This window comes from Pleuronectes platessa, chromosome 4, assembly GCF_947347685.1.
Source record: "Pleuronectes platessa chromosome 4, fPlePla1.1, whole genome shotgun sequence".
NCBI classification, from domain to species: Eukaryota; Metazoa; Chordata; class Actinopteri; order Pleuronectiformes; family Pleuronectidae; genus Pleuronectes; species Pleuronectes platessa.
In genome coordinates, this window is record NC_070629.1 from 11,068,893 (window position 1) to 11,087,365 (window position 18,473).

General features: G+C 39.1%; 1 protein-coding gene across 1 annotated transcript in view; it reads right to left on the reverse strand.

The window, feature by feature from the left end:
- si:dkeyp-14d3.1 (transmembrane protein 132C) overlaps positions 1-17,417 on the reverse strand; it is a gene marked incomplete at its 5' end in the record, with an annotated part of 118,973 nt that extends 101,556 nt beyond the window's left edge. Inside the window, 2 exons of the mRNA XM_053421887.1 lie at positions 6,597-7,482; positions 17,387-17,417. Of these exons, the coding sequence (XP_053277862.1) occupies positions 6,597-7,482; positions 17,387-17,417 (917 nt within the window). The remainder of the gene's footprint in view (positions 1-6,596; positions 7,483-17,386) is intronic.
- Between the last annotated feature and the right edge of the window lie 1,056 nt (positions 17,418-18,473).

The following is an 18,473-nucleotide window of genomic DNA, read 5'->3' on the forward strand; positions in this document are numbered from 1 at the left end:
GACATATTCTGCATCACTTTGTCATCTTCCCTATTCAGTTGTAGCCCCAGTTTATGTTGATTTTTATTGATCACCGTTACTTTAACGTTCTCTCAACATGTCAGTTACATGTCTGTACATTTAAGTCATGAACGTTATATATTGACGTACATATGGTTCTGAGATGCAGTACAACTACAAACTGCATTTCAATTTTGTTTTCAATTCTTAGGCACTGAAAATCAACCGTTTTTGTTGTTTTTTACACAGAATTTTCTAGATTGTTTGAAGTTGTTAAATAGAACCAACATGGAAAACCAAATGTTAAAACTTCCTTCTATCCAAATGCACGCACGCACACACACACATGGAGAGACGCGCGCGTAGGCACATCAGTGGGCCGCGGATTACTTTCTTGTCAGAATGGTGATCCCTGGGAAAAAACCCGTTGAAAACCCCTGAACTAGATGATTTTGTTAATTCTGTTTCATCTTACTATTTGCATCACCAACTTAAGGTGCAGTACTCCACATTATTTTTGAATGCAACACATAAACATCCTCCTATACAATGATAACAATAAAATGTAATAATAGTTCAAACGTGAAATGATTATTACATTATATTATTAGACTGAGAGAAATTCTGCCAACCACTTCGACTTTATATTCCTTTATTCTTCTTTGCTCTCGAGGGAGCTCTGAGAAATCTGATAATCTGCCTCAAGTGATGTGACATGAGTCATTGTCTGTTGAGTCTGCAGACTACAAGTTACAAAATGAAAAAAATCTGATGGTGTAAAAAAAATGGTGATCCAGACCCCTCTACTGCTCAAGGTTATATTTGCCACTAGTAGCATAACATACCCAAGTTTCCAACTGTCGATGATTTGTACTGTGGGTAATATAGTTGGTAGATATTGACAAAGAAAGAAAAACATAGAGAAAAAATGATGCTTGCTGTATTGATTTAGATCATTTTTGCTACTGTCTATTGAGAGTCTGACAATAATTCAGAAGTGCTCTTCTAATAACACCACAGAGAGACCTTCTTTATAATGGTTACAAACGATTTTCATACAATCCCTAACAGGTCTCCAATCTGTCACTTCTGCTCTACTGTTACTGCACAACAAGCGGTAGTGAAGTTCTTATCAGTAAAGTCATGTACATTTAGAAAGAAGTGTGAGCTGCACCACACCATGGATAATGTCTGCTATCACTAATCTATTGTTGAAATTATGGCTGAGTACATTCAGGGGGGACAATGCCCATGTAATGACCCTGCCTGTACAGAGACTCTTACGGCTGCACTGTACCAACAAAAAAAAAAAAACTACATTGAAAATAGAGCAATTTCCTTTTGTGCTCTAGGGTTTTTCTTCCACTGGGAATCGCATGGGGAAAACATGCTTTAAATCATTTCCTTCATTGCATTTGATTTGCATATGAGCCATCTAATACGGAGGGATAATAATGAATTATCAATGACATATAAAAATCTAGAATGCTCATGCAGTGATACCAGAAAACACATTATGATAATGACTACAGCTTATACTTTACTTGCATATTAAATGTAATGGTTTTAAAGTCCTAAGTGTCTTTTCAGTGTCTCCCCCCCCCCCCCCCCGCGCAACTGTGCAGAATGTGCTGCTGTGCAGAAATGTCTTTATTCTTTGAAGACATTACAGGGAGGACCTCTTCTTGGTGATGAAACAGCTCAGGCTGTTATGTGATAGCTACTGTTTCACATCCAGCACAACAGAGCAGGAACATATCCAAGCAGGAATGCAGCAAAGGAATACGCAGCAGTCAATGAGTTAATCTGGACTAATCCAGCTTTGTTCATAACATTTATACACTCATGATGTCCTTTGACACCGACACGACATTCTAAAAATAATATTAAGATGCTTTATTTATACATGAAATATTTAGTCAATCGCCATTAGATTTATATCACCTGCATGGTAGTGACATGCCTGCAGGATGAAAGTGTCTTGAAATATCTAGATTTAATTAACTTTGTTGATAGTAATGGCATAGCAATACATTAGCTTTAGAGTTCTGACAATTTGCTAATAGACGAGCACTCACATCAATAACAGTTTCTTTGTTGTACAGGGCTTCACCCGCTGAGGTCAAACTTATGACCTCATCTCAGTTGTCATGTTTCTACAATACTACAAATTGCAGCCACTAATTTCTTTTGACAAATACATGTGGATGGGAATGTAAATGCTGCCTGCTAGGTTCAACAGAACTGTTCGGAAGAGGAAATGTAAGATGTTGACATAGGACAGCTGGGTTCACAATCCTCATTCCCACATGTGATTAGGTTTAGGCAATGAAAGCAAATTGAGGTTAAAGAAAAGTGCAGTTTCATTTAAATGGTAGAAGCATATCTTGCTGTATGCTTTAAATCATTTTTTTTCTTGTAAAACAAAACCATGATCTTTCCCTGCCCTTCTGTGCCACATACACAAACATAACCACAAGAAATCTCAAACTGCAGAAAAACTAATGAAACACGTTATTAGCACATGGCATTTGCTCTGTGAAATAGCACCGTTGCTCATTTGGTTGAACAGTAATGATTTATGCCATGAATAATTTTTGCTGAATGTATTTTTTGTTGAATTTAAACACTACTGAATTCATAGCATCAGAATATTTTACCTTTACAACAGTGCATCTGTCCTGATGTGGGTTGAACACACTTTCTAAAAATCTTTGTACTTTTATTAGTAGTTTTGTTTTCAACTTCAAGTTCCTGTGTGGATTTTCATTCACTTTAAAGGTAAGATTTAAGTGAAAGGGATCTATTGGCAGAGATTAGATTTAATATAATCCTAGTGATGTTTTTACAAGTGTGTTTCATCTAAATTGTACAAATTGTTGTTTTCTTTATCTTGGAATGGGCCCTTTATATTTAAATACTTTATATTTACATCAGGAGTGGGTCCTCTCTACGGACCGCCATGTTTTTTTTACAGTAGCCCAGACTGGAGTTTTATTTCAACTGAAGGTTACCACAAGATCTCTTTCATGTTTGGAAGGGGATTGTGAGGTGAGGGGTGTTCTACTGCAACATGACACTTCACAACTAGATGTAACTAAACTCTACTCACTGCACCTTTAAATAATCCCCTTTTAACCAACTTTGTTTTTCACCCAATTAAATTCTTAAACCAGAATTGTCTGAGTGCAGCTGAGCTGCTGAAGTATTTTGAAAAAATAGCACCAAACCCCATCAATCTTACCTTACCTAACCTTAACATAATTCTAACACCAGTAGCATCCATCCATCTGTTTTTACTCATAAACATGTGTTTGAATTAATCGTCCCTTGACCTAAACCTACATTGAACCCGAAAACCGAGCCCAACCCTTAATCACTCCGGTGGCCGTGTATCGGAATGAAAGAAGCAGACAAAATTTCCTCACTTTCTAAAAAATATCCTCACTTTATGCAGTCCAATGTACTGGTCCTCACAAGGATATAATTGCATGTATACACACACACACACACACACAAGCGCACGAACAATAAAAATGGGGACACTTACATTATAATTATAAACTGAGAGGGTAATGTAACCTAAATTAAACACGCTAATAAAATATTTCACTGCCATACACTTAGTGGTATTTACATTTCCACATTAAATACTCACTAGTGGTTACATTTCACAATTCAGTTGCTCATAAAATTCCAATTCCAATTATTAATATTTGTCAATATCATTATTACATCCTTCCTTAAAGATCTGGCAAACACTTTGGATTAATAGTCACAGGTTGTTAAACCACTTAAAGCCATTTTTCTTTATTACTAATGCATCATCAGCTGTTATTGTAGAGTATAATGAAAACAGGTGTTAGTAATGTGTAGACTTTGAAGATATGATATAAATATATGGAGCTGAGAATGATCTCATTACAGGATGCTGTGGAGAACAAACCTTAGGAGGATGTAATTAAACAGGTTTAAAATATATCGTTATGTTTTATATCCCTTATTATATCTCTTCTTTCTCTCTACACTCGGGAACAAGCAAGCTATTATCATATGCTACTATAAACTAAGCCTCATATGGCTGCACAACTTTGACAAACATGTTAACAATCATTGATTAGACTGTCCAACTTCCTCGAATGGACTTTAATTCAGCAGGAAATGACAACATAACGTAACAGGATAATGTGAATGTTTAGAAAGATTGCAGCAGGCTAAAATAAGAGCTGGTCTACATCATCATATTAGAATAAGATATCTGGTGAGAGCTGTTCTGCACAATGCTATTGTACAATACCTTACACCAGCATACTGTATTCTTAAACAAGGGTGTCTCATCTTGGCAAAGGTGTAATGCAGTTCAGACAAATAATGCATTTAAAATAATATTCTGAAATATATATTTTGTATTATTTTATATAAGATAATAAAATAAACACAATCATTTAGACAGTAATACCAGTAGTTACAGTATTTTCTTCTTTAATTCACATCCAAACCATGTTTCCACACGGCTTATCAAACGCTCCACACAGAAAATCCCTCTTAATCTGAGGAAAGTAAACTGCAGAAAAAATAAGCAAATCATTTCTGTGTCTGAGTGACACAACCTATTAACACAGAGCAGGTCAAATCAGTGCCGATCAAATTAAAAGTAGCACGTCAAGACAGAAATACTCCAACAAGGCACATACGCTCCATGCTGGGGGTCCACTGTATGATCAGCTATTAAATATGTGTGACAATGACTTTAATTGCATAACAACTATCCCAGTATGAGCCTTTCAGCATAATGGACAAGAAAAAGGTGGAAAATGAACCAGAGAGAAGGAAAGACTTATTGAAGGGCTCAGTGGCCATTTAAATGTTCTTTTAAATGTACAATTTTGCATGCTTATGGAGATAACTGAGGACTTGTGTTGCCTGTAGATGTTGATTACACATTCTAATGCATAGTGAGGCATAAAATGCAGAAATTGGATATGAAGGATGGATTTTTTGCATGAAAAATAGAAAACTCAGGATCTAATAAACATGTAAAACTGAAAAGTATCAGGAGGCCTGTTTGACAGATTGCACAGGATCATAAGCTCTTCCTGCACTCGCGCTGCACAGCTAACAATGGCTGACACAGAAGTGTGTAGTACACAGATGATAATGATGTTGTGAATATAGAGATCAAAGTCTTTTTTCCCGCTCTGGTGATTAAGCGTCCCTAACAAATGTGCGCACGAGGACAGCCTTATCACCTAGGACCACACAGAGGCCTTTTCCATATCTGTGGCTCTCAGATGGCCAACCTGCGCCTGCCATGCACTATACGCTGCCAATAAAAACACCATAGGCGCCGCCCCTGTGGCACAGCCCAGCCTGTTCATTTGACTGATGAAAGGAATCATTCAGAGTTCTTCAAATTAGGGGAAATGAAAAAGTTTGTAGTGCTTTATCACCTCAGGACAACTAGTTGGTAATTAAATGTAGCATGGGGGGGACACGCGTCTGGAGAATTGGTTTGGTTTGTCAAAACTTCACAGCTATTGTGAACACCTAAATTCTCATTTTAAGCCTAAAGTGCACACTGTGTATCTTTCTTTTTGTTAGCTGGGAAAAGTATCTTCATTAGTAAACAACTAGAAAAACAAAATAAGCATTTAATGCCTTGATATGTATTTATTAATATATGTTTATTTAAAAAATTGCTTCTGTTCTTCTGGCCTTGCCTTAGCAGAAAACACTTCCATTCAGCCTTTTGCTTGTTTTCATGTTGACAAACTGATTGGACCGCTTGTTGCAGCCAAGCTGAAGGTTTATAAATGTTTTAAGACTGTGTGATTAAGATCTGCTCCAGTCATTACACTAATGGACATCCATTTTAATTAATGATGTCCTCATTGAATTGCATGATATGTATCTAAATCATTTTTACTCATCTGTAATTAGAACCTATCAACAGCTTCACTGAATCACACTACAACCATGCTCGTTCTTTATTGTCCTAGGGAGGAAACGGTTGCTTACAGGGGCGTCGCAAAGCAGGCGATTGACTTGGGAGCAGAGGTCGGAGGGGGCCACCCAACTGTCTGTCAAGATCTTCATAGTTTTAGAGGTTTGGTTGAAGATTAGAACGTCGATGAACAGTCATTTGATACTAAATATTAATTTGAAGATTCTCATGCACGACAAAGGTCAGCTGAATGAGGAGTAATTAAGTGTTTAATTGTGTTACTTGATTCACCACTTGTTGTCTTATTTACTTATCTGAATGCAAGTGATCATGACAATAATCCATTTTTCAATATAAAAACACTACTTGCCGTTTGTTGCCATTAGCCTGTGTTTATATTTATGCTGTCAGGCGACCTCACTAGAGCAATAATGATTTGATGGAATGCTCTTGGTGCAGACGTACAGCAAATACTGTTCACGTTAAATGAACAGTAGAGAGTTTAGTGTTTCAGCCTCGAGAAAGAAAATAAAGAAAAAAATAACATGCAGAAGCAAATAGAGACTTGCTGCATAATTCTACAGTATGAGACTAACAGAGAAAGTCTGCAGTCAGACACTTCTATGGAGAAGAAAAACAAATGCACTCTTACCTGAGAGTAAAGATTGCCACAGGAGAGTAGGCCGACACCATGATAAAAGCAGAGACCGTTTCCCTCTGTCTCATGGGCGTAGCTGGAACCATGACCATGAAGTTATTATCCAGCCTTTGTTCGGCGAGAGGAGGAGGAGCGGGGTTCTGGTAGAGCTTCACACCGCCAATCCTCCTGAGAGGCGTGGACGTGAAGGAGCCGTACAGCCCTTCCTGGCTGGAGCGGATGAAGCTGTCCTTCCTGGACTCCTCCGAGTGGCACTCTCCCGCCTCAGTGGACTGCAGCGTGTAGTAGAGCTCCACCGGAGTGCCCTCTGTTACTTCGACGTTCCTCTGGCGTCCAGGCACTACACTTGGAGGGCTGAACCAGCTGGCCAGCGGCTCCAGCTCAGCCACACACAGCCCCATCTCCCCTTTCAGCTGGCAAGTGCCGTGCACCTCCTGGGTCTCGTGGAAAGCAAACATGTGCACGCAGGGTAGCTTGTCGATGGCACTGTAGTCGTCCCAGTCCCGCCCTGCGATATAGAACAGAACTTGGACCTTGGGCTTGGCCAGGTGAATCCTGGTATCCATGAGGAATGTCTGCACCTTCCAGTTGAAGGTGAAGACAGAGGAGGCGGGAAAAGTCCCCGGGCTCTGAAGGAGCTCTAAAGGGACGGGCTGCTCCACAGACAGAGGACCATAGCTCGCATTCAGGGAAGGCAAACTTCGAGCCTGGTAGATGAAGAAAGGCTCAGTTCGCGACATCAGGCTAGAGTTCCGCATGAAATCCTGATTGGCCTCCTTCAGGAAGAAGGCCAAGTCAGCGTTGAGCAGCTGGTAGTTGACAGGCAGGTACGTTGGGATGGAGGAATATCTCTGCAGTCCCTCTAAGACTCGACAGTCTGCTGCTGCAAGAGACACAGGAGAAGAGGTGTGTCAGAACAAGCTCAGCACAGTAAACTTGTTGGTTTGAGAAGCAGTTGTTAAAACTAGCAGCTAGTTAGTGACAGATATTTGAAGCATCAAAAAAATTAAAGATTAACCATTGTTATATTGATAGGACTGTGTTCCACTTACAATAAGACAGTAATAAAAGTGTGTTTCATGCCATATATGTTCTTTGACTTGTTCTATTGTACCCGTTGTTGTTGACAATGGACATCACTGTCGGTTGGGACAACAGTGAAAGTGCATATCTAAGTTTATATGTGCTCTCATTGAAAATCTATGGAGATCTCACATAGTACTGATTGTAGTGCTACAACACCTAAACAATTTATCAATATATACAAATTTAATTAAACAATTTTTGAAGTAAAGCATAAACGTGAATTGAGCGTTTTTGGTCTTTGGTGTGCGGCATAAGTTAACAAATAAGATAATAAGATAAGATAAGATAACAAAACGTCGAAACTTTCATCTATTCACTTATACTCAAGTTACTTCCCATCCTGTTCAACAACACTATAAGCAGATTATCCCTGGGCCCCATCGGGAAAATGACCATCGAAATTGATCAATAACATTTATTAGTTTGTAATAAGTTTATAAGAATTTATTTACTATTCCCCATGTCAGCAGAATATCAGCTAAAGACGAAGATTTCTCAGAACTAGTTTTTTATACCGAAGTATTTGAGTATTTAAGATGTAGTGAAGTCACAAAGTCTGCCATTAATCAAATTACTGATATCCACTGAGATGCAATGAAAATGGCCTGTTGTGAATCCAGCTTTCGACAAACTTGAGTAACTTTTCAGTTATGACTAAAATGTGTCCGCAGCAACTATCTAAAAGAATTAAAAGTTAGAATCGGATGCCTAGTGAGATCCATAAAGAGATCCTATTCTTTCAACTAAACAGCTCCCCATTGAAAGCATTACTTTGCCACATTTTATTTCAGTTAGGCAGAGTGCCTTTATGTCTGCTGTTGTTCATGAAACACTTAACAATTGAGAACAAGTTTCTTTTGAGAAACCAAAATGAGTTTTGGGAGGATATATTTCTTTACTAGAAAATAAGCGATGTAAATTAGTGTAGTTTTACAATTAATATTGTTTTGATTATGGCACAAACACTCATATTCAACAATGCATGGTGCTAGTCTGAACTGGCCTCATACTCCGAATTACCAGTGTTACTTTCCAACAGGTATGGCCGCTCATCATAGCCACTAATGACATAATCCTTATTAAAATGAGACCCTCGATGTGCAGTGTCACCCTCCTTTTCACCTGTGGCCCCTCTGTTGGAAGAGCCAGACAGCACACACAATAAAAATAAAGGCTTTGACCTTCTACTCAAGAGCAACCTGCAGTTTGATTACACTCCCTCAGCACACTCCCATCTTCATACTAACTGCCAGAGAATTTCTTTCTTCCGATCGTCCGCGTAAATCAACCGCACAACAGTTTACAAATCAGTCAGGAATTTGTGATTCATGGTGCTCCTCTTGACCTAAGTGCTGCTGTCCTGTCCAACTGAGGGACACCATTTTGCACGGGCTCTGACTGTCAACCCTGATTCACCAGCGCTCCTTCGCTGAAACCACCAGCTTCCTCGTGTGTGCGCCTTCTGACCACCACAGAGCAATTTGTATTTTCCCTGAACAAGCCGCTTATTTGTTGGCAAGTTGTATACATGCCATTACCCCACTCCCAAATGATAAGCTTGATAGTCCAGCAAGACACAACAGTCGGGAACAAAGTCATCCTCTGGTCCCTGTGCACCAACCCTGTTCTCACTCTCATGTCTGAGTCGTCGTGTCTCAGGTAGAGTGAAAGCAGAGAGCTCTCTCCAGGGGACTGAGCCGCTCACTCTGCAGGAATGTAATCTCCTCCTCACAGCTGATATAAAGAATTCAAATGTGCCCTCATCTCTGCTTATACACAAGCTGGAACACATAGGATTCCACGCATAAATCACTGCCCACTGTTCATTAATAAACCATGAAAAAATGCATGTTTAACAACTGATTGTGAACTGGAGCCAACATTTTTTCTGGTTAACTGACTAACAAACTACACATTTTGCGGTAGAAAGAGGCTTTTGGATTTTTGTGAAATATGAATTAATTACATTTCAGAGCACAAAGATTAAATAAAAATCAAAGGCTGTTCAATCTCTGAAAGGCGGCTCTGTTCATATTTGATCCAAGCAAATTAGATAAAATGAGACACCGATCAAATGAATTACTCTTCTATTGTTTACAAGAGCAACACAAGAGCAAGAAGAAGAGCTTCTGAATAAAAACGTGAAGAAAGACCTTGTTAAAAAGACACACTGAGCAGACATATCCACAGAATTATTTGAATTCCATTTAATGCAAAGCAATTTGGCGCATTTAGTGTACAAACAAAACCTAAAGGTGTAGACATCGCTTTATAAACTGAGGCGCTAGTCTTGTGGAAACGAGCAAATGGACAAACCAGTACAAATCAGGAATGTCTGCTCCAAACTGTCACTGTTTCAAATTATAGAACATACGGTACATACAGTGCCTTGCATAAGTATTCACCCCCCTTGGACTTTTTCCCATTATGTACTGTTACTAACTAGAATTCAAATAGACTTAAATAAACTTTTTCCCGTTTGATCAACAAAACATGCATAGTACTTTGGAGGTGCAAAATAAATTTTATTGTGACACAAACAATAATGAGAACAAAAAAGTTGACATCTGTTGGGTGCATAAGTATTCGCCCCCCTGTGTCAATACTTGGTAGAACCCCCTTTCGCTGCAATTACAGCTGCAAGTCTTTTGGGGTATGTCTCTACCAGCTTTGCACATCTAGAGATGGAAAGGTTTGTCCATTCTTCTTGGCAAAAAAGATGAAGCTCAGTCAGATTGGATGGAGACCGTCTGTGAACCGCAGTCTTCAAGCCATAGATTCTCTATTGGTTTGAGGTCTGGGCTTTGACTGGGCCATTTTAAGACATTAACATTCTTTAATCCAAACCATTCCTTTGTAGCTCTGGCTGTATGTTTAGGGTCATTGTCCTGCTGGAAGATGAACCTCCGCCCCAGTCTCAAGTCTTTTGCAGACTGCATCAGATTTTCTTCAAGGATTTCCCTGTATTTGGCTCCATCCATCTTTCCCTCTATTCTGACCAGTTTCCCTGTACCTGCTGAAGAGAAGCATCCCCACAGCATGATGCTACCACCACCATGTTTCACTGTTGGGATGGTGTGCTCAGGGTGATGGGCAGTGTTGGGTTTTCGCCACACATAGCGTTTTGCATTGAGGCCAAAAAGTTCAATTTTGGTCTCATCTGACCAGAGCACCTTCTTCCACATGTTTGCTGTGTCTCCCACATGGCTTCTGGCAAACTCCAAACGGGATTTTTTATGGATCCCTTTCAACAATGGCTTTCTTCTTGCCACTCTTCCATAAAGGCCAGATTTGTGGAGTAGACGACTAATAGTTGTCCTGTGGACAGATTCTCCCACCTCAGCTGTGGATCTCTGCAACTCCTCCAGAGTAACCATGGGCCTCCTGGTTGCTTCTCTGATTAATTTTCTCCTTGTCCGACTCTTCAGTTTGGGTGGACGGCCTCCTCTTGGTAGGTTTGCGGTTGTGCCATATTCTTTCCATTTTCTTATGATGGATTTTATGGTGCCCAGAGAGATGTTCAAAGCTCTGGATATTTTTTTATAACCTAACCCTGCTTCATATTTCTCCACAACTTTATCCCTGACCTGTTTGGTGAGCTCCTTGGTCTTCATGATGCTGTTTGTTCAGTAATGATCTCTAACAAACTCTGAGTCCGTCACAGAACAGGTGTATTTATACTGAGATTAAATTGCAGACAGGTGGACCCTATTTACTAATTATGTGACTTGCAAATGTGACTTGTGAATGCAATTGGTCGCACCAGATCTTTGTTAGGGGTTTCACAGTAAAGGGGGTGAATACATATGCACTCAACACTTTTCAGATTTTTATTTGTAAATAATTGTGAAGTCCATGTAATATTTCCCCCCACTTCCAAATGATGCACTATTTTGTGTTGGTCCATTACATAAACTCACGATGAAATAAATTTTAATCTGTGGTTATACCATGACAAAATGTAGAAAAGTCCAAAGGGGGTGAATACTTATGCAAGGCACTGTAGATCCACTCCCTGGGTCGTGCAAGACAATATTTTATTGAATGGTTTGAGTCGTTTTTGCATATTTCTGCAAAATTACAGATGGAGAAAATATTTTGGAAAATAAACAATTTTACATTTTGAGAATTTAAAAAAAAGTTTTTTACTTGTAATGTTTTGCGCGGTCCTGCCTGCCCCACAATACACCTTTAATTACTTCGTTTAACAGAGAGACTGGAGAGGTGTGTGTGCGTGTGTGTGTGCTGTCAGGGAAGGGGGGTAAATATTTAACTAAATATATTTCAGTATCCTTCATATTCCACGTTAAAGAGATGGCTAAAGTCACACTTGATCTGAGATCACTTAATTCAAAATGTTCCATAATGTATTTGTCTTTTTTTCACTTGTGAATCGTATTTGTATATTGATAGCTGTTATATTTTTGTTTTGTATAACCTGTCTTGGGACTACAGCTATAAATTAGCATTCTTACTACGTGCATTGTCCAAATCAACAGTTAGGTCCAGTGTCAGCATGAGCAAGCAACCATTGTTTACTGACTAAAAAACTGAGTGCCTGAAAACTGACACTGAATTTATACATTAAAAAATAATCCTATCTAGAGCCAAAAAAAGCCTGGAACTCTCCAGACTCAAATCCAACATAAATCAACAACAAGAATCAGCAAGCCTGTGTTATGAATAAATTGTACATTATACTCTCCTGTCAGAAGAAAAGTACTGAGACACTACAACCAACAGGCATGAAGTCTTAAATATTCATTACGTGCTACATTATCATTAAAGCATTAAAAGTCTGAACTTTAAGCACATATGAATGTTATTATTGTTGAGTTATTATAACTCATAGAGACGAGAAAAAAAATTGATATAAAAAATGAGATTCACATGATATTATAAGACCTGATAAGGCATTTTTTCTGTGGGAAATCTGTGGGTGTACCTTTAAAGAAAAAAGCATTGTGAAAGAACATGTAGCCACAGACAGCAATACACAGGTCCTAACCCCATTGCACTCAACAGAGGGAAACTGGCATTATTTAAATCTGCAAGCAGCGATGAGAGAGATTTCGGTCTGAGAAAACTGAACAAAGTCGCTTCAACTCGTTAAATTCTATTTAAAGATGGTGGTAGACCGATCAAACATTTGAAAATATATCTAGCATTTCAGTAATTTTGCACTCAAAGTTTTATCATTAGTGTCTTCTTCATCAGTTGTGAAGGAAACTCAGTGTGTGTGTTCAGGAGACATGTTGAGTTAAAAGCAAAGATGTAATAAGCCACACCCACTTTCACTAATCAATACAGCATCTCAGAATAAACACAAACTTTGTATGATATAATGCGTACCAGACAAACAACGAAAGCAGGTATGACGGTCTTCTCTACTGAGAGCTGCACGCTGTTTACCGCAACCAATACAGTGAAAGTGTTACCCAACGATGTTAGTTACGGTATCTGGTTTTACAACTGACCCTGCTCATATATAAAAGAACTTTATAAATCAGTCCCACATAGCTGAATACCTGCTTTGTTCATAATCCAAAGGGTCCTATTCATTTTACTGTTTGCATTTGGCTTAAACTCGTACCCAAGATGTGACCTTGACCTTAACAGTGCAGGTCCTTACTCCACCCCCAACAAAGTTGCCAAGTTTAATCCAAAAGCTGCCCACATTATCACTGTGATACCATTTAGTGCAAGTGTACAAATACTAACCTCCAATATGACAAGGTTTTTCTGTAGAGCAGTTGTGTAGTTAAGTTTTGAGGACCCTAGTTCCTAAATAGTCATTTAGGAACTCTTGTTTTTACTGTCTGGGCCCTTTACAGCCTCAACCGCTATCAGCTTTGGGCTCTCTTTGTATTCCACTACCCCAAAGGAATTACTCTGACCCAACGGCCCACTAGTTGGATCAACATAATTCAAATTTAACTCTAAAAATAGGTAACCAATCAATCAATCAAATGTTATTCGTATAGCCCATATGGTAACAACCCACTAAGTTTAAATACCTGAAACCTGATCATGTTATAACTGAAAAAGCCTGCAGAACCTGAAAGACTCAGAATCTTCATATTCAGTTAGTTATATACGCTTAATAGCATTTGAGAAATAAAGGCATTGTTTGCAGAGTTACTAGCCATCACTTAATCTGGTTGTTTTTACACTCAGCCTTGCTAGTCAATAATTGTGATTCATAGCACCTCATCTAACATTAAAGGAGAGCAGTGACAATCGAATGTCAGAGAGCTGAGGTTTTTTAGCACCACTATCACAGGTTATAGATAGCAGTTTAGATTGATATCTCCTGTTCAAGATGCACAATATCTCACCAGACTTAAAAAAAAAACAGCAGAAACCCCCAAACCTGTCCTCAGTCAGGAGGTCGACAGTGCCAGAGGCTGGTGATCTCAGATGAGATTTATAGAGCAATAAGCTGTTTTTCCTTTAGGGAAATGTATGCAGATTTAATTATCATTGCCCACCCACCCCTCTATCTCTCTCTCCGTCTCTCTATGCAGTTACAAGAGTGTGTGTGGGTGTGGTCACAAGTTATATGTAGTTAGGCTCGTGGTGATGATGGATCGCTCAAGAAGGCAGAGCAGTTTGGATAATACTTTATTGGCAATGGAGCAGACAGTGCTATGTAATGTGAAAACTGTCCCATCTGTGCTCATGCTGCTTCCTATGTTTAAAAAAAAAAAATACAGATATAAGCATGTTGGGAGGTTCATTTCTTATCATTTCCATACTATACCATTTATACAATTAAGAGAAGTTTAAATACTTCATACATCATTAAATGTCAACATACGAACTTAATGAGTTAAAATGCAAACAAGACATTAAACTAAGTCAAAATCTGTTATAAACCTGGAATGTAGGTCTATAGACAAAACTGCAGACATAACGGAAAAGATGTAATCCATTAATTATCATATCAACGACGTCATTGTGTCAACCGGTTCCAGCTTTTTCCTCTGTTTGCTTTTCTTCTGTTCTCTGTGCTCACATTATTATAAAACAGCTGAATCCCCACTAAAGCTGTTCTCATTTCAATGGTTTTCTGTTATATTAAATCATTTATGTACAATTTCTGTATGTCTGCAAAAATAACTATTAAATAAAAAATGCCTGACTTCGTGTTGGGTCTAAACTGAGATTCCATGAGGCTTATTTGAACATTTGGGTATGATACATATGCTGACCAATTTTTGTGCATGTAGGTAAGATATGCAGCGGAGGCAGGCGTTAAAGACTCATTGTTCATCAGAAACCATAACAGATGAACAAAATTCCTTGCATAGTTCAGTTCAGTGCCCAAATGTCACTGTATACACTGTAATAACTGCCACTGACAATTGTCTTGACACCGAGCAACTTAGAAAAGTACTTGTGCTGACTGTAGTTGTACTAATTGTCTTAACAAGAAATCACAGAGGATCCTACATATGGAAATTATATTTATTCACAAAAAAAGGGGGGTTGCACATCATTAATCTGGCATAGAAATGCAAAGATAAAAGAAAAATAATGATAATTCAACTGAAAGAAATGTCTACTTCAGCATACACTTTATGTTCCACATCATTTATAATTAAAGTCCCCTATTGTGTGGCATTAAAGTGTAAAAGGATAGACAGCATTATGCTGAGCCAGATACATTCTAATGTTTAACTCTCTTCACTTCCAGTTTTTTTTAATACAGCCATATTTCTCTCTCCTCTCTTTATGGAAAGAGTGTTGAGGCTGAGTTTTCCTCATGGAGCAGCTTTCCGGATCTCTCGCTGATGAGACCTCTAGGATTTCAGATTCTAACAAATAGAGGATGGATGCTTCATAAAATGAATGGGCATTATGGAAGCAGTGTATGTCTGCACACAAGCAGTGTGTCATTCTTACCCTAGCATCTAGCTGTGGAGATTACACACCTGTGTTAATACCTTTATAAAATGACAGAGACTGGATGAGGGCTGGGTTTAAAATTCAGCATGACACCAGGGGGCGATCAATATGATTTGGTTTCACTTTTGGGGTGCAGTTGTGTTGTCATTCTTAGTCTATGTTCCCAAATGATGTATGCTAATGAGTTTGGTGATCTACTCCCTTTCTTATTTTTTGTAAACTCAGGCATTTCCTTCATTTTTAGTTTGGCAGCATCATCAGGATGCAATTTGATTTTGATTTATGATCTGAAAAACTAAAAACAGTTCCATCAGCCTCAGTTGTACTTTGTTTTTAGTGTGAACTTGGTGACAGGCTAAAGTCAATCAATGAACATGATGAAGATTATACTTCAGAAACATGCACATGCTGTCACTTTCATTGACTCAAACTTGTTCAGATACAGATTTCCTCTTACTTGCAGATGTAGGGTAACAACAGCCTGAACAGCTTTCGGATGATGAAGTCACACTAGGACTTAACAAGCAAAGATTTCAGCTCTGATTATGGCACAGTTAAGTGGAAGAAAATCTTTATGTCTCATTGAGGAAATAGATTTTTCCGTCTCTGTCAGTACTGCTCTACTTTCTGTGTAAGCTAGTTTCTCCCACAGTACACAAGCATAAAGCCTGTAATTGTCTATTAACTGTTTTGGTTCTGATTAATTCAGTTGTCACTTATAAATATCTGATGCCACTTAGAGTCACATAGAGTCAATTTTAGCTTTCCAGTTTCGAAGATGACCAGTCGGAGGTTTTACTGTCAGACACTGTAGTGCAGAGGAGAAAAGAAGGTACCAGATGAGAGCTAACAAGTCAAGCAGTACCCCTTCTATTCCCAGCCTCACACAGGCTCACTCAACCTACCTCTGGGGCTTCACGCTAGGATATGTAGAGCCAGAATAGGACTGGTGGAGCGCAGAGCAGCCTTCACACTCGCAGTGGTTGAGTAAATGAAGAGCCTCAATAGAGGACACCAGGGAAGGAGAGGCCACAGTTCATGCTGCCCACTCCTGGCTGTAACATTGTAGGTGGACAGAGAAGTAAATGCCTGAATGGAGTGTCGGGTGCCCGTCTTTCCGCTTCAACACACAAGTCAAGACAGACAGAATATGGGACAAGGGCAGACAACTCAACAGGAAGTGGCAAAGGTAGATGAGCAAGAATGAGCAAAATAACGAGAGAAAACGTGAGAAAAATTGATCGCAACATGAAGCCTGGGTTTTCCAAAAGATCTGGTGTGGAGGATTTAGTACGATCTACCATAATTCTGTCACCTGAAATTAAAAAACGTTGTGTTTTGGCTGCCTTGAAAGGAGCCCTCAAAAGAACCTTTAAAGAGATTCAGTTTATAATATTTTCCCATAAAGACCCGGAATTAACATGTGTTTTTTGGGATCTGATCACAACTGGAAAGCTCTTAGTATAAGTGTGAACACACTCAGATCCGATAGTGATCCGATCATGCAAGACAACATTCAGAGGTCGTCTGGGCCACGTGTCCACAATCTTTCAGCAGTGTCAACATATGCCACATATGAAGGACCGCCTACTCAGCTGAATCATTTTCACTTTGAACTGAATATATTTTTCCTATTATCTTTGCCCATATGCTAATTTGTTTGTGGCCATTGCCAAAATATCCACAATGACCACGACGCTGTGACTGATTGGTGAAATCTGCAGCTGCACAAGATTCATTCAGCAACTCCTGACTTCTCTCTCTCTCTCATGCTTACACACAGACACACACAATGAGTGACATCAGACACATCTGTAAACTCAGACTGGGTAAAAACAACATAGTTTGGTCTTAACTAACACAAATGAGATATGTGCTAATTTGCATGTAGAGCGGGGAAGTGACAGATTTTAATGCCAGGTGTGTACATACGTCCGCTGGCCACTTGTGATTGGACCGTCTCAGGACGGATATAAATACCAGGTGTGTACTAGGTTTACATACAAGGGGATTATCCTACATTCATAAAGTAAACATGGTTTTCTTTGAATAGAAAAACAGTGAAACATATTTCAAAGCTGACAGGGAAACACTCTTCGTCAAGCTTTACAATTACAGTCCCTTTGACCCTCATATTGACCCTGGATCATTCTGGACTTTCCTATGAATGCCAAGCAGGACAGTCTTAAACATGAGGGATGATACATCATGCTCTGGTCCCATTGGAGTACGCACATCATATTTCTCACCATGTTCAATTAATAAGGACTATTGAATTTGTGACCATGCATCAAGAATAATAAATACTTATTTCCTTCAAGGATCATTGCAGATGATTTATGCTTTTGAGCCACCGAGAAATTCAGGAACGAGGAACTGGGAAAAGAATCAATACATGACACAGTATGGTATTACTTCATGCCAGCCTCCATAGAGGAGAAATCATTCAGGCAGATAGCGGTCTGTGGTGTATGTCTGGCCGTTAAGTAAGACTCATGGAGGAGAGAGGTTGGGCCACAAAACAATCTTTTGAAAAAGGGACCAAGCTATATTTTTGGTAAGAGTAAAATTCAACACACAAAAATGTTCCTTGATGAAGGGTCTGATTTAAATTTGCATGTGTGTGTGTGCTGGCACGCTACTGAGAGACCTGCTGGGGATGTTTGCTGCTTTGTCTCTAATGGATAGCCACATTTAAGATGCTAAGAGCTAATAAAGAGTAATAGGCCTGTGGCTTCTCCGGGGGAGGAGGAAGACCTATTTTGAGTTCATGAGAGAAAGCATTATCTCGGGGATTAAAGAGTATCGACCGATGAAAAGTAAACACTGCAATGCTGTTCCACTGGCCTATTTGGTAAAGCTGTGGATGGAAAA